This window comes from Lates calcarifer, linkage group LG7_2, assembly GCF_001640805.2.
Source record: "Lates calcarifer isolate ASB-BC8 linkage group LG7_2, TLL_Latcal_v3, whole genome shotgun sequence".
In the NCBI taxonomy this organism is placed as follows: Eukaryota; Metazoa; Chordata; class Actinopteri; family Centropomidae; genus Lates; species Lates calcarifer.
In genome coordinates this window covers 10,680,776-10,694,813 of record NC_066854.1, presented here as the reverse complement: position 1 = coordinate 10,694,813, position 14,038 = coordinate 10,680,776, and the positions used below count along the sequence as shown (strand labels likewise).

Here is a 14,038-nt window from a genome sequence, read left to right as displayed (position 1 = left end):
TTACAGCCCTGTCTGCCTCCATTCAGACTGATGTACAGTAGACAAAGTGTGATCACTACATAAGAAAAAAATCAAACCGCAACCACACACAGAAATGAATGTCCTGATTGTGCTTACTACTGCGAGTCTGACCAGTTCTGACATTTCCCACCAACACACGCAGCTGTCATGTGGTCGAATTTACCAGTTAACAAGTTTATGAGGAACATCTGAATTAAGTCAAGACAGCAGCTGCAAAACACGGCCAAGTTCTGCCGCTGTTCTCCTGGACATAAACATACTTCAGGAAGCTAATAGTGAAATGACTGGGGCAGAAAATATAACCATTGAACTAAACCTGCAGGCAGATATACCAGGGTTAAAGCACGTAACATACATTTCTGTGTGAGAGAGTGAAAAATACTACTATGATTAATTGAGTAGATGATTATAACCAATGGAATTTTTCTAGACATTTTTTAAGCAACAAAGCGATAACTTGTCTGGTATCACCTCCTCAGATGTGAATGTTGATTGCTAACTCAACATCTTTGGGTTTTTGACTGTAGTTTGAATATGTTAACATGTTGCTTTTTCACATTTTACACACTGAACAACCAAACAGTAAATGGAGAAAATGACTCTTAGTTTCAGCCGCAGCAGCCACAGTAGTCGTGAGATGGAGCAATACCACCTGTGAATTAAAAGTAATCTAATAACAACAAATGAACTCAGGTATAACAAACTGCAATTAATCAAATTATGTGATTATGTATGAGTAAAACAGGCTGCTGGGCGGATGCCACTTTGTTCAGTTTACTGATTGATCTGATGCTGCCGCAATAACAGCTCTGAATTCCTGAGGTGGGGGGTTGATGGGGGGCTGATCTGCTCTCTCGACATAGATAAGATTTTGCCAAAGTTAAGCTTGTTATGCAAAGAAATCAACAAGCAAAATTACGAGTCATGTATCCACAAACAACCCTTGCAATGACGGATCATTTATTTTTCCAAAGTAACATTTACAAGCAAAAGTCTGATCAAACATTTCATACTGAAAGAAAGAGAGAGTGGAACCACAAACAATACGACAAATAACCTCAGCTGTGTTGCATAATGCAACTGATTAAGTTTTTCTGTGTTGTAATCAAATAAACAGAGACATCTTCATCTCCCGTTGTATAAAATGTTTTCTACAGCCACATAAGCTGAAGGCTGTTGAAAAAAGGCGCACTTAAAGAAAAGCATTCAGTCTGTGCTGCATTTAGTTCAAAAGACATAACAGGTTTTTATTTTTCAAATAACTGTGAGCCAACTTTTTGAAAAAGGCAGAGAATCAAAAACTCACATGGAAGAGTTTCCAGATATTCACAATTTAAAAAAACAGACTCTGCTTTAAATGGTGGATGAAGCAAACTGAAACAGTACCTATATGGAAGAAGGTGATTTATATCAGTAAACTGATTTGAAATAAAGTCATCTGTTTTGCTTGTTTTCCCTCTACCAGGAGGTCAAAGGTCAGGCTCAGCTAAGCTCCCGCTGAGCTGGTGTTGTAGTGTCTTGCTAAAGGACACTTGGGAGTGGATGCCTTCTGTCACAAGGCTGGAGCCAAGGCTCTCTGGTTGTACGACAGTTTCTTAATGATTAGCACCACCCTGCTGCTCTTGTGATAAAACCAAACGCACCTGAAGAATTTGACGTTAAAACTTACATCAGAAAAAAAACAAAACAACTGGTTATCAAAAATATGTAAGGCACCTCGGTCATCAGGCCTCAGAGTTAACACACCACAACACACACCGATATGCAGATTCATGAGAACATCTGTGCACATCTAGAGACATTACACATGAATTCACAAATACACACACATAAAAAACAAATGTGATCTTGCACATTAAAAACCAATAGAAACAGGCCAGGTCTGGAAACATTCTGGACATAACATCTTTAGCTAATTTTAATTAAGGTGACAACTTAAGTCTTGTGAAATCAGGTACATTTTTGAGCTACATTTTTTAAGGAAAATCAGACCTGCTGGGAGAAAAACATTATGAAAAATTTGTTTTTCTCAGAATTTGCAGTCACTTTACCAAGAACTCACCATTCCAGACCATTATCATATAATTTAAAATCAGAACTCTGTAACAATTTCTGCTTTGACTTTCTAGACCCGTCTCAAGCCAATAATGTCCCAAAACACAGTTTAAAAAGCCCGTGCTGAACAGTGAACAGTGTCCTTCCCAGCAGAAATCTGGGTCATATTTGCTGAAATCTTGACCCGATATGGCTGACAGGAGATCAGACCATGTAGGGAACACAGGGGTTACTTTACATGATAAGCTGTTAGATTAAAAAAAACACGTTTTCCCTGCTGTGTTCTTGGTCCCTCCAGCGCTTTCTCACTCGTCACTAATCATGTTAGTTTAGAGCAAGTTTTTAAATCTGTTCCCGCTCTAAAATCTTAATTTAAAATGTTTCTTAAATTCTTCCCATTTTGGACAGAAATTTCCTGCTTAAAAAAAAAAAAAAAAAAACATTGTGGGTCCCGAACCAGAGTTGATGACATCATCCGAAAGGTCACTCAGGTGTTTTAGAGTTCATCGTCATCGCTGCTGTCCCACAACGTCAGGCTCGGAGATCTCCACGGGAGGAGCTTGTACTGCTGTCAGGATTCCTCTCCCACCTCTTGGTTGATCACATGGTGGTATCCCCGGTTGCCGATTGGCTCTTTCTGCCAACAGATGACCCCGAGGAGGAGGCCAATAAGGAACAGGAGCAGACAGCCAGCCACCGCCAGACTGATGATCACCTCTGAGGGTGGAGAGATGAAAGGAGGGTGGAAACTGATAAGTGATGGTATCTTTTTATTTTATTAGTCTTGAGTTTTTAAATTGAGAGTGTGTGTGAAAAGCTCACCCTTATCTCTCCCCTCAGAGGGCAGCTGACACTCTTTGCCCCTGTCGTCCGAGATAGAGAGCTTTGTAATTCTCAAAAAGTCCTCCAGGGGGCAGTCAAGGGTGCAGCCTGGTAACTGCTGTGGGTACGGACCTACTTTGCTGTCATTCCGATAAAACATGGACACGGAAACAGAGCTGGAGGCAGAGAGAGGAGGGAGATGTCATGTTTATAATCCACATTTGTCATGATGTTATATTTAAAGTCTAATGTCCGCTATCATTAACAGTAGTATTAGATTTTCAAAGTAAAAGTCTAAACGTTTTTGTGTGTCTACAGTATATTGGGTGTGAATGTGTGTGTGTTTACCCGTTGTCGTCCCTGTACAGCTCAATTATCTGACAGGAGGCGTATGGTGGCTGTCTTCCATTGAACACATTCAAACTGGCCTGAAGAGCAGCTACAGTAGTATCATGCTGTGACACACACACACACATGCATTTTAAAAAATGAAGTGACATTAAGCTTCGCTAACCAGCAGCTGGGTAGCTTAGCTTAGCACAAACACTGGAAACAGGGGTAACAGCTAGTCTAGCTTACCGCTGACAGCATCATCAGTTTGAGTCGCTGTTTTGGATCAGGGACAGCCATCTTGGAAAGATTCTTCACTATTTCACCCAACAGGATACCTGAAAAACAAAGGGCAGTTCTTATTTCCTCATTTAATCCTGTATTTACAGGATAAATCTGATGATATTATATAGTTTTCTTGTTCAATCCCACAAAAAGACCCAGACCAACAATGAATTGAAGCTACTAACAAGTGTTGTGTCCGTATCATAGCCTGACCAAATGTGGATTAATCCACTGCTGAAAGTAGTCCCCAACAAATGCACTATTTCCTCCTGTTTGAGTCACAATTGTTAGAATTATACTGTCTTAATTGTTGTTTATAAAAGAAACATTATATTTGTGAGTCAGAAACATTGCACTGCGCTAACACACACATACCTCCCTGCAGCCGGCTCTTTTCTTGTTGTTTGTAGACCCCAAACATGACCTGTGATAATGAGACATCAAACTGTAATTACATTTCAATACTTTTAACTCCAAAACAACATTTAGATCATCATGAGACTCCCAAATACATAAATGAATGAATAAAAGCCAAGATATTGCTGCTACTTTTACCTGAAATCCAAAGTCTTTGAGCTGTCTGAGCTTCTCCATCACATCAGGAGTCACCCAGTCAGGAGCTGTCTTGTTGTGAACAGACTGGACACACACATACAAACACACACACACCATGAAAAACCAAGAAAACTTTTAGAGCTTTAATTATAAACAGTAATTACACTGACAGACTGTCCTGTTGTTCCTGTTAGCACTGTCTCAGCAGCCTGCCTCTGCCTCCTTCTCTCTGCAACCACTTCTCACACTGCTGCTTATTATTCTGTGGCTGTACTCACTGACCCTGCTGTCCCTGATTTCATATAGACTCACGCTTACACAATGAGTTTCTTTGACTCATAACCATGTAGACAATAATGAAACATTCAACATTTTTAAAATTCTAGATATTAATGTCAGTTTTGTTTATTGACAGGATTCCATTATATTGACAGGTTTGACATATGTGGCTCATGCTGCCCACTGAGAGTCATGTTGAAATGGCAGGAATGTTTGTGAACTAGATAACAGGGAAAAAAAAACATGTGAAACTGCCAATAGTTGCACAGTCCTGTTCTGCAAACTAGATGTTTTCCAAATGTCCATGTGCTCCTAGAAACTGCTGAGTCGAGTCGAGTCACATAAAAACCAACACTCATGAGATTTGGTCAGTTTCAGATAAACCCACCGAAGGTTTCCACACTTTGACTTTGACTTCCTCACACCTGAGAACCACAATATCTCATTTTCAGTCTAATGCGAGAATGTTTCATAAAGTGTACTGTTCAAATGACTAGTTCCCGCAGCACAGTCATAGCTAAATGCCAGGTTTCTGGATCCACTGAGAAAGAAGAAGTCAAACTGGAGGATGTTTTCAGAATACAAACCATGACTTCTCTAACATGGCATGTTGTTACTGGCAATACAAGTCAACAAAACTTGGTTTCCACTTCTTGTTTTAACTGGTGAGTGTGCTTTGTGTGTGTGTGTTCTCACCTCACAGTACAGTGTGTCGTACACACTCCACACTGACTCCACATTGGTCTTATTCAGTCCTGTTTTACTCCTCACCAGCTCTATGATGTCCTGAGGAGAGGAACACATTAAACTCTGTAACCACATGATGAACATAAATCTGCACTACTGTCGAAATTCAGTCAATTTTTATTGATGCAACTCATTTCTTTATAGTGTCTCTCATTTATTCATTTTGTCTGTGTGTTTACTGATGATTTAAAGGCGTAACTAGAATTACATACAATGTTCAAATTTACCCAACACAACCCCACCCTAGAAATCTGTCTGACTCAACCACATTTGTTTTAATAAAGATAATATCATACAAACCAAACACAAATCAAATTACATTTGAAATAAAAAAGATTTCTCATTATGTGTAGAATAAAAAGATAATTAACTTTTCAATTTTATCATCTAAATGTCATCTCCCCATATTATGACTCACTACGCTGCTAAAGGAGATAATTTTGCCTAGAAACAGTCACATTTTAAGATATTTAGACTAGAAAATATCAGTCGGACCAAACGTAAACTCCTTTTTATGTCATGTAACACCAGAAATATAATGCACTAAAGATGTGAACTCAGTGTCCTCAATGATAGCCACAGCCCTATCATACTGTAAATATAAATGAATATGAAAACAAAGAGAAAGACCAGTACCTGGTATGTACTGGTAACATTCAGAAATTCCTCTGTGTGTTCAGTCTCATTCATCAGCTGTTTGTAGCGAGGACAGTCTCCCAGAGGGAACGAGAGAAGCTGAAAAAGAGAGGAAGTTCAGACAAAGTGCTTGGAATCACTTTCAGCTACATACACTGATTAACACCTCTCATGTGCGTACCCTTTCTTCGCTTTGCGGCACAGTGTGTACAGGTATCGGCTGCCACTTCAGGTTGGGATTGAAGACCTGTTCACCGCTGGGGGGGTAGAGACCTGGTGGCGACAGATACAGACTGTTGTGGTGAGGAGGGAGAATCTGAAGAAGTGCAGGTAGAAAGAAAAGAAGCAGGAGGAGGAGGAGTTATGTGATGTTCAGACCTGCCAGGTTGGCCTCAGCGCTCATCAGGGTGCGATCGTAGTCTGTGCTGCGGACCGAGATCTGAGGACAAAGGAGGGTTTCATCATGCTCCAGGAATTACAGCACCAGTGGTAACCCTGTATAACACCAACATGGCAAGAGGCTCTTCTCCTAAATGTTAATCAGTATCTGTGTGTAAAGGTTCTGGTGAGGGGTCATGTGATGTGACAGTAAAGAGTCTCCCACCTCGTGTCTGTCATAGGATTCGTTGAGGAATCCTGTGTATCGTTTCCTGAGAAACTGGCCCAGGTCAAAGTGCTGCTGCATGCCCACCTAAACACACACACACACACACACACACACACACACACACAATGCGAGGAGAGTCACTGACATTATACTACTAATGACTTCACTGAATAGAGTTAACCTTTAAGACTTGTTGACACTCAAGAAAAGGAAAATCTAAGCAAAATATGAGTTCCTGAAGAAAAAACCTCCATAGATGGAACTCATAGAAAATCATGAACTGTGCACATCATCATAAAAACCTCACTTACAGCTGATCAGTGAGAAACAGTGAGCATCGTGAGATCCGAGTCGTTTGCATACAGGTGCTGTGTTATAAATTCAAAGGGCCTGATAACGTGTACATGTCATCAAGATGAGCTTATGTGCAGTTGATCAGTGTGTAATACTGAGCATTTTGGAATTTGAACAGAGTCTGAACTGAATGTGTGTGCTGTGTTATAAATGAATGAGCCTCCATAGACTTTAATGAAATACATAACTAATAATAACTCATAAGCTGTGGCTCTCATTAGTATGAGCCTATGGATAGATGAGTGGTGTGCAATACTGTGCATTATGATCTGATTAGGTTTGTGCTCTATTCTATAGCTAAGCTCTAAATACAATGAAATATGTTTTTTAATCCGAACTCAAACATGTAAAGTTCATCATCTACAAAGGAGCTCGCTAACTATGCTAATTTTGTCTTTTTTAAACAGGATACCTCATAAAATGATGCATAAATGGCTACATGAATGTTATGGATTCAGCCTGGTCATACCTGTGATAACTGTCCAAAGCCTTGTGGCCAGGCGCTCTCCTGGTATGGGTCAGTAGGATAGGCTTTGATCGGTGATCTGTCACCATGCCGAAACAACTGGAAGAGAGAGAGGAGAGATGTCAGGTACCACAGAATTGCTGTAACAAAGCCTGTGTCCTAGTTTTATCTGTGTCACTGGCGGTTATAAAATCCAGTCAGCTGATAGTGAAGATCTCACCAAGTGTTTGTCAGACATTGTAATGTCTTTCATAACTCAACCAGTCAAACAGCCGAAGCGTGTCAACTGAGACAAACAGGCTTAAGATGATAAAACTGCAGTACAAGTATGGCCAGAAACCAAATAAAGGGTGTGCATGTTTAAAGCTGGGCGATAAAACAATAATGATCATTATGTCAAAATATATTTAACCATAATGAATAATTTCACTTTCACTCAGGAGCAGAAATCAGCCTTTAAACTTGAAAGAAATAATGATTTAACATTTATCGATAATAGATATCGACTGGTACGAACATTTTTATCAAGATAACACTTTTGGCCATATTGCCCAGTCCTACCCAAGCCATTAAAAAGTGAAACATGATTTAAGACAGAGGACGGATTCTCCTGCACAGTGCACAGGACAAACATCACAGCACAGAGCGCGTAATATAAAATAAAACCTCATTAAACTTGACAGAGACTTTTTCAGTGACTACCTTTAGCTACCAGCCTGAAACTTCTCCTTAGCTAATGAACAGAAATCTAACGCTGTGATGCCTGTTGTTGGTGTCGACCGAAAGTAGCATCTGTATTCAGTCAATTCAGCCTTGTTACTAGAAGGCACCACAGCAGTTGTCTATTCAGGTAGAACAGTTTCAGGTTTCGATCTTCGAGCCACTAAAGGGAAGTCTGGGTTTCTTGGTTTCTGGTTTCCGAGCACACATGCATGACTGATCTGACTAAAATAGCTGAAAAATAGTGTAAACTCTATTTGAGGGGTGGATTATCCCTTTAGAACTCCTAATCTTATCTGCCCTACAATCCATTAATGGCTGTCTTTCAAGCAACTGGGTAACCTTTCTAAGAATGAGTGCAACAATAAGAAGTAAGATCGGGCTTAGCTACTTTAATAGCTGCAACAGTCACCAAAAATAAAAACTTTCATGAGAAAATCTATGTTGACCTGCTGACCTGACCGTCTCCTCAGCAGCGCTGTGGCATGAAGATTGTTGGTGTCATGGGTTTAACACGTGAAAAGAGTGAGTCTGATGCTGTTTCAATTCTCACATCAGTGACAGACTCCTTATTTGTAATGCTAAAATACAGCTAGGAGGAAACAGAAGCTACCTACCTCTATGTACAAAATTAACAGGATGTATTAATTCACTTTTACTGAATAGTTTAAAATAAAACAAACACTCACTGTTAGTGTGCTAGTTCTTATAATATTCTGCCCTGAGGCAGTCACAGTGTTAGTTCCTAGCCTGCCACACTGTGTTCTCCACAGGGTGAACCAAGGACTCCAACATCACTGTCACTCCACAGAAAATAACCAGACGCATGAAATTAAGTGGCCCTCACTTAACAGTTAGATGAATGTAATAAAAAGAGGATGTGATGGAGAAAGTGATGCGTTAGTGCTAGGTTTTACTATATATGGAGCACTACAAAAAACACTTAAAATGTCAGCATATTTGTAATACCAGCAGACAAACTGTATCATCTTGCACTTGTTGCCTTGACAAGACAATAACGTTGACTATACTGCATTTCCTCCTTGAGCCGAGCTGGCATTCCTGATGTGCTCTATACAGGTCCAGGGCAGGGCAGCTGCAAATACTTTCTGATCTGGACACACCATCAAGGAAACACACAGGGAGACACAGTGGATATTTCTACATGACATGAATCATTATCAGTTTGACCAGAACTGCCTCAGAGGTTAGATATGACCCAAAGAACATCAGCATTTATATAATGAAAAAGACAAGCTAGCTACTCAGAAGTGTGGTTTAGTATCTGTATGTTAAAACGGGTCACCTGACGTGAAGAGTATTTATAATGCTGCAGCTCATTCAAATCACTTTAATAATCTATCTGGCAGGTCAGACAGGTCGGGCTCGTAATGCAGAGGAGCTCAGACACCTCAAATACTAAAACTTGAACTGTCAGCTGAACACTTGCTAGCAGAGTTCCTCTTATGTTGTTTTGGAGAGACTGTCTTTGGGCGGTCGGTGGTGCCTGACACGTATAAATACATTTTCTAATTCAAAGATACTCATTCAGAGCTGAACTCTAGTATTTTTTCGATAGTGCCCAGTTTTGTGGAGGGTTAGCGTGCCATTCTTTTAACGCAAAATCAGAAACAATAACGTGCTTCCTCATATAATAAGTGCTGCCAAGTGGATTTTTAATAAGCCGAATTTACTAGAAGACCCCAACGATTCCTGCCTCTTTTAACTCGTGTTCAATGAAATAAACACATTCACAGCCAAGCAAAAAAAACACAAAACCTCCGAAATTTTGAATGTATTTCCGTAAGCGTCTGTCAACACATAGGAGAAGCGAAGCAAGTCGCTGCACAGTTCAACACAGCTTCTGCAGCGTTATACCAGGTACTGATAATACTCACCACAGTGACATAAAGTAGCTTTTTTTCTGCTGCCGCTTGTCCGCAGACCGAACCCACCGTTAAAATAAAGAGCACCAGAGCGGCCACCATGTTTCCCTCTGTGTAACCGCAGGGCTAACTGTTATGTGCTAAGTGCTGATAGCTGATTGTTGTTTCCTAGTTCTCCTATCTGAGCTCTGTAAAATCAGCCATGGTTAGCACCACCGCAATGAAATCGGAAGTTGAAGCATAAAATGCATCCTCTAAGGTTAACAAAAAACCTTACAAGACTTACAGTGCTCAGCACTTTATACGAGTGAAATGTACGCTAGTATTATTTTAAAGAGTACCAAATCTTCACCCACATTTGTTTTATTCTTGAAAAGTGGCACATTTTGTTTTCAGCGCATTTTATTTTGAAATGATCAGCCTGTGTATTACTGCATAACTTGACAGAGACAGGGAAAACGGAAGTGATGGAACAACCAATCACTGTCCGTCCTTGTCCACAGCTCTGAGGACTTCTCTATGCTGCTATAGTGTACATTAAAGTGTACTTTGACCTCTTTCATTAGTCGTGACATTTTATTATATTTGAAAGACAACACTGTGACTGATCCTGGGTTACACTGTCACATTTTAAATAAAAAAAACATTTAAATAGGAGATTTGTGGGGATTTTCAGACTTCTATTTATTGCATTTTGAGATAAAACGCTTGTATCAGTGACTCTAATCCCTTTAACCACTTCAACCACAGATAAGAGGAAGACTTGTCTTTTGTGAATAAATCTGGCTGACATTACCCTCCATCTCTCAGAGTTCCTTTTCCTCAAAAAGAAAAGGAAAGGTTGACGCTTGTTGACACTCAATTCTGTTTTCTATTTTCTTGGCAGAACTGGGCTTCCATTAACATTCACTGACACATACACATCAGAATCACCAGGCCACTCACTTGTACAGGCTGCAATATCTCCTCTCAGCCACTAGAGGTCAGTGGTGTTTCAGCTGCAATCAACCCAACAACTAACATCTCATATGCCAGGCTATCATTGCTGTAACTAATTACAGTTATCAGACAGTGTAATCCAGTCATCATAGTCTCAGTCCAGAACTGTGGGTTAAAGGTGTGTCTTAATGTTTCCAACATCTCAAATGTAAGATGAAATATGAAGTAGTTTGTACATATTTCACTAAAGCTGCAGTCCTCGAGTGACTGGTCTTAGGAAATGGGTTTTAAGTTTAGTCTATGTGTGGTCCTGTGTGATGTATGTAGGTATTTACCATTGAGACCTCTCATCCATATCAGGCTCACAGGTACCACAAGGCACTGGGTCATAAATACACTTGTTAAAAGTGAGCAACAATCCTGGAGGTGTTAAAAGTTAAAACTGTATGTGTAAAAGGCTTGAGGTTTGAAAAACTTTCTGTGCCTTAGAGCGGTTAACACGGAAAACCTCTGGTTCTGAGCTGACCCCACTCTCATGACCCCCTGGTACGCTGATCTGCAGTGTATGTGTTTACACAGTGAAAAGCAGCTTTGTTGTGTGAGGATCTGGCAACCTAGAAGCTCTAAGCCAGCAACTGATCCTCAGAAGAGCTGGAGGCCCATGGCACCAGATAGGGTCACAAGCAAGGATCCCAGTGGGACCTGTCTTTACCTTTTGTCATCACTATCCAACTGCACTGTGATTATATAGTAAGACATAATCTTCCTGCACCCTTTGTTACTGTTTTTCCAAACAAATGGAGTGAATAAACCCTTTGGGAAAATAGTTTCCCCAAGTGATGTGGTGCATTTTCCCCTCTGCTATCAACACTGTTTCTCTCCGTCCAGCCTTGTACCATAAATACAGGGTTAGCTACTGAATATATTTTGACATTTCCAAGGACACTATAAATTCATGTGGCCCCCGTTTTAACTTTGTAGTATAGCAATAGCAGCCATTTTATCCTCTGACTTGGGTGAAATTCACAGGACAAACTATGTTTGATACAAATATTTAAATGTATTTTATGATTAATTCATTACATCAGTTAATCGTTAATCTACAAGAACTGAAAGTAAAAGCAAACTCCATCTGATGAGGAGGACCATGAGAAGCTGCTGAAAGCTCCAGAAAAAGCTTGTAAAAGCTCTAGACTTGTCAGTGTTGTGAAACAGGCCAGTCAGACAACTTTCCTTCAGCCAGAGAACTGATACTCAAACTGGAGCCGCTCCAGAGAATCATCTGGAAAGACGACAGAGTATAAGGTGTAAGAGTACAGGTGTCTGTCCTCAGGCCTGTCCACACTGGGGTAGTATAACATGGAGTTGAAAATTAACCAGCATGGAAAGAATCCCAAAATATCCCACTGAGGTGCAGGAGCTTTCAATCTGCTGATGTTTTAATTTACTGGTATCAAAATCTGCTTGGATAAAAGAAACAGAAAGCTCATTTTACACGAACATAAGGTCACTGAGTTACAGTTCAACTATATCTATAGAATCAATCCCAGCATGCTTTGCTGGGAAAGTTGTAGCAACAAAAAATTAACACAAATAAAAGATAACTGAGTTCAGACTTGCAGGGTGACAAAAAACACCCAGACTGAAATAAAGCCTGTGGGAACATGTGAGTGCACCACATCCCATGAGCTGCCTGCAAAACATACAGCAGCAAAACAACAATATTCAGTAATCAGCAATATTCCCTCTGTATTGTTGCCAAGTTATTGTGCGTCTTTGCCAGTTAAATGTCAACAATAATCTCTTTGTTCCCTTGTTTTGCTCCAGGCTGTTTACATCTGCAGTCAAATGCGATGTGTTAATAAATCCTGGTGGAGGTGTTTATGTTTTTGCTCATATCTCAGATTATAGATGGAAGCTAATGCTGAAAACACATGCTACCATCAAGCTTAACCCCAATAAATTAACACTTGTGCAAAAACAGAAAAATAGGCAACAGCCAAATGTCACCAGGATCACACACACCCCTGTCAACAATAAAAATAAGGAGAACAATAGTGATTAGAGGAGGTGGGGATTACCCCTAATCTGCAGTATCTATGTGTTTGTTTAAGAGGCAGATCTGCTCATTAAGAAGCAGAATACCCTCCTGTTATGCACACAGTCTAATTCACACTGACACCTCAATGGCCAGAGGTGTAATCTGCTTGTTGGGAGATTATAAAAACCAATCCGAGTGTGTGTTTAGGTGGGTGTCAAAGGGGGTTTGATGGCTGATCTGCCCCCGCACGGCCATGACTGATGATCATGAAGATCACAGGGAGAATTACTGACATAATTACCAAGATGATCTGATGAACAGATGTCTGCAAGCTTCCTCCTGTCATCTGACAGGCCCTTCCCAGCCTGCTGCAGTCACTCTTGAACGCTTGTTATTTATCAGTGCCTTCAGGGTGAGCTGGGAAAGTTCAGAATTGAGCGTGGGGATGGTTGTCTGGACAGGTAGGCAGAGTGAGCCCGAGCAGCCAGAGGATGGCAGCATTTGTGCAGCTTGTTTTTGCACTGAAAGCCTCTGACGCATTTGCTTTAGTCATTCCCCCTCTGTGAGATGGCTGTTTTTCATTCAGGGTGAACATTTTGTAAATATGCAGCAAAGTGCAGCATAAGCATAAAAGAATATCAAAGCACAGACAGAACAAGGCTGTCTCTCTTAGTTCTTTCTTTTAACCCAGAAAAAGCTACATTTTTAAGTGATAATGACTATAATTATTACCAAATGTAGACACGGTTTTGGTGTTAGGGAGGAGGGTAAATGTTGAGGTATTGAAATAGGAAACGCAAGGTTCCAGTTTATAGAGGAATACCCACAGGTTTAAAAATAGGCCACAACATGCCTTATATAACAAGTGGGACGTCAGGGTTGTTTATAGTGTTGCTGCCTGAGAAATGAATGGTTACAATCCAGCATTATGTTGCACATTTCAAATCCTTATTAATCCAAACGGGCTCAGGAGGCCTGTCAATCACATTAAAAAAGAAAATAAGAATATATTTGAGTGGATATCTCGTTATTTTACATTAATACAGATCATACAAAATGAAAAAACACGAGGCTAGGGTGTGTTTTTGTATCACACTTTCATTTTACAGCAGGTTATACAGGAATTCATGTTATTCAATGGACTTCTGATGATTTCGGTTTCTTCATGAGAGAGCTGTTGGAAAAGCAAGGGGCGGGGCTTGCTTTCAGAATTACGAAATCAGCCAATAGGCAGCGCTGAAGCCGCGTGATGGACAGGCACGGCCCCTACAGGACGCCCCGCCCCCCTATGACTC

The 14,038-nt window shown here is 40.4% G+C and overlaps 1 protein-coding gene across 1 annotated transcript; it reads right to left on the bottom strand.

The window, feature by feature from the left end:
* Nucleotides 1–960: 960 nt before the first annotated feature.
* Nucleotides 961–9,950, bottom strand: acp2 (acid phosphatase 2, lysosomal). The gene is made up of 13 exons (XM_018701786.2): nucleotides 9,776–9,950; nucleotides 7,161–7,256; nucleotides 6,335–6,421; nucleotides 6,109–6,169; nucleotides 5,912–6,003; nucleotides 5,731–5,829; nucleotides 5,044–5,133; nucleotides 4,069–4,152; nucleotides 3,889–3,937; nucleotides 3,478–3,566; nucleotides 3,247–3,353; nucleotides 2,899–3,074; nucleotides 961–2,793 (listed from the first exon to the last, which is right to left on the bottom strand). The coding sequence occupies exons 1-13, from the start codon at nucleotides 9,863–9,865 to the stop codon at nucleotides 2,648–2,650; spliced, it is 1,266 nt and encodes a 421-aa protein (XP_018557302.1). The 5' UTR covers nucleotides 9,866–9,950; the 3' UTR covers nucleotides 961–2,647.
* Nucleotides 9,951–14,038: the final 4,088 nt, after the last annotated feature.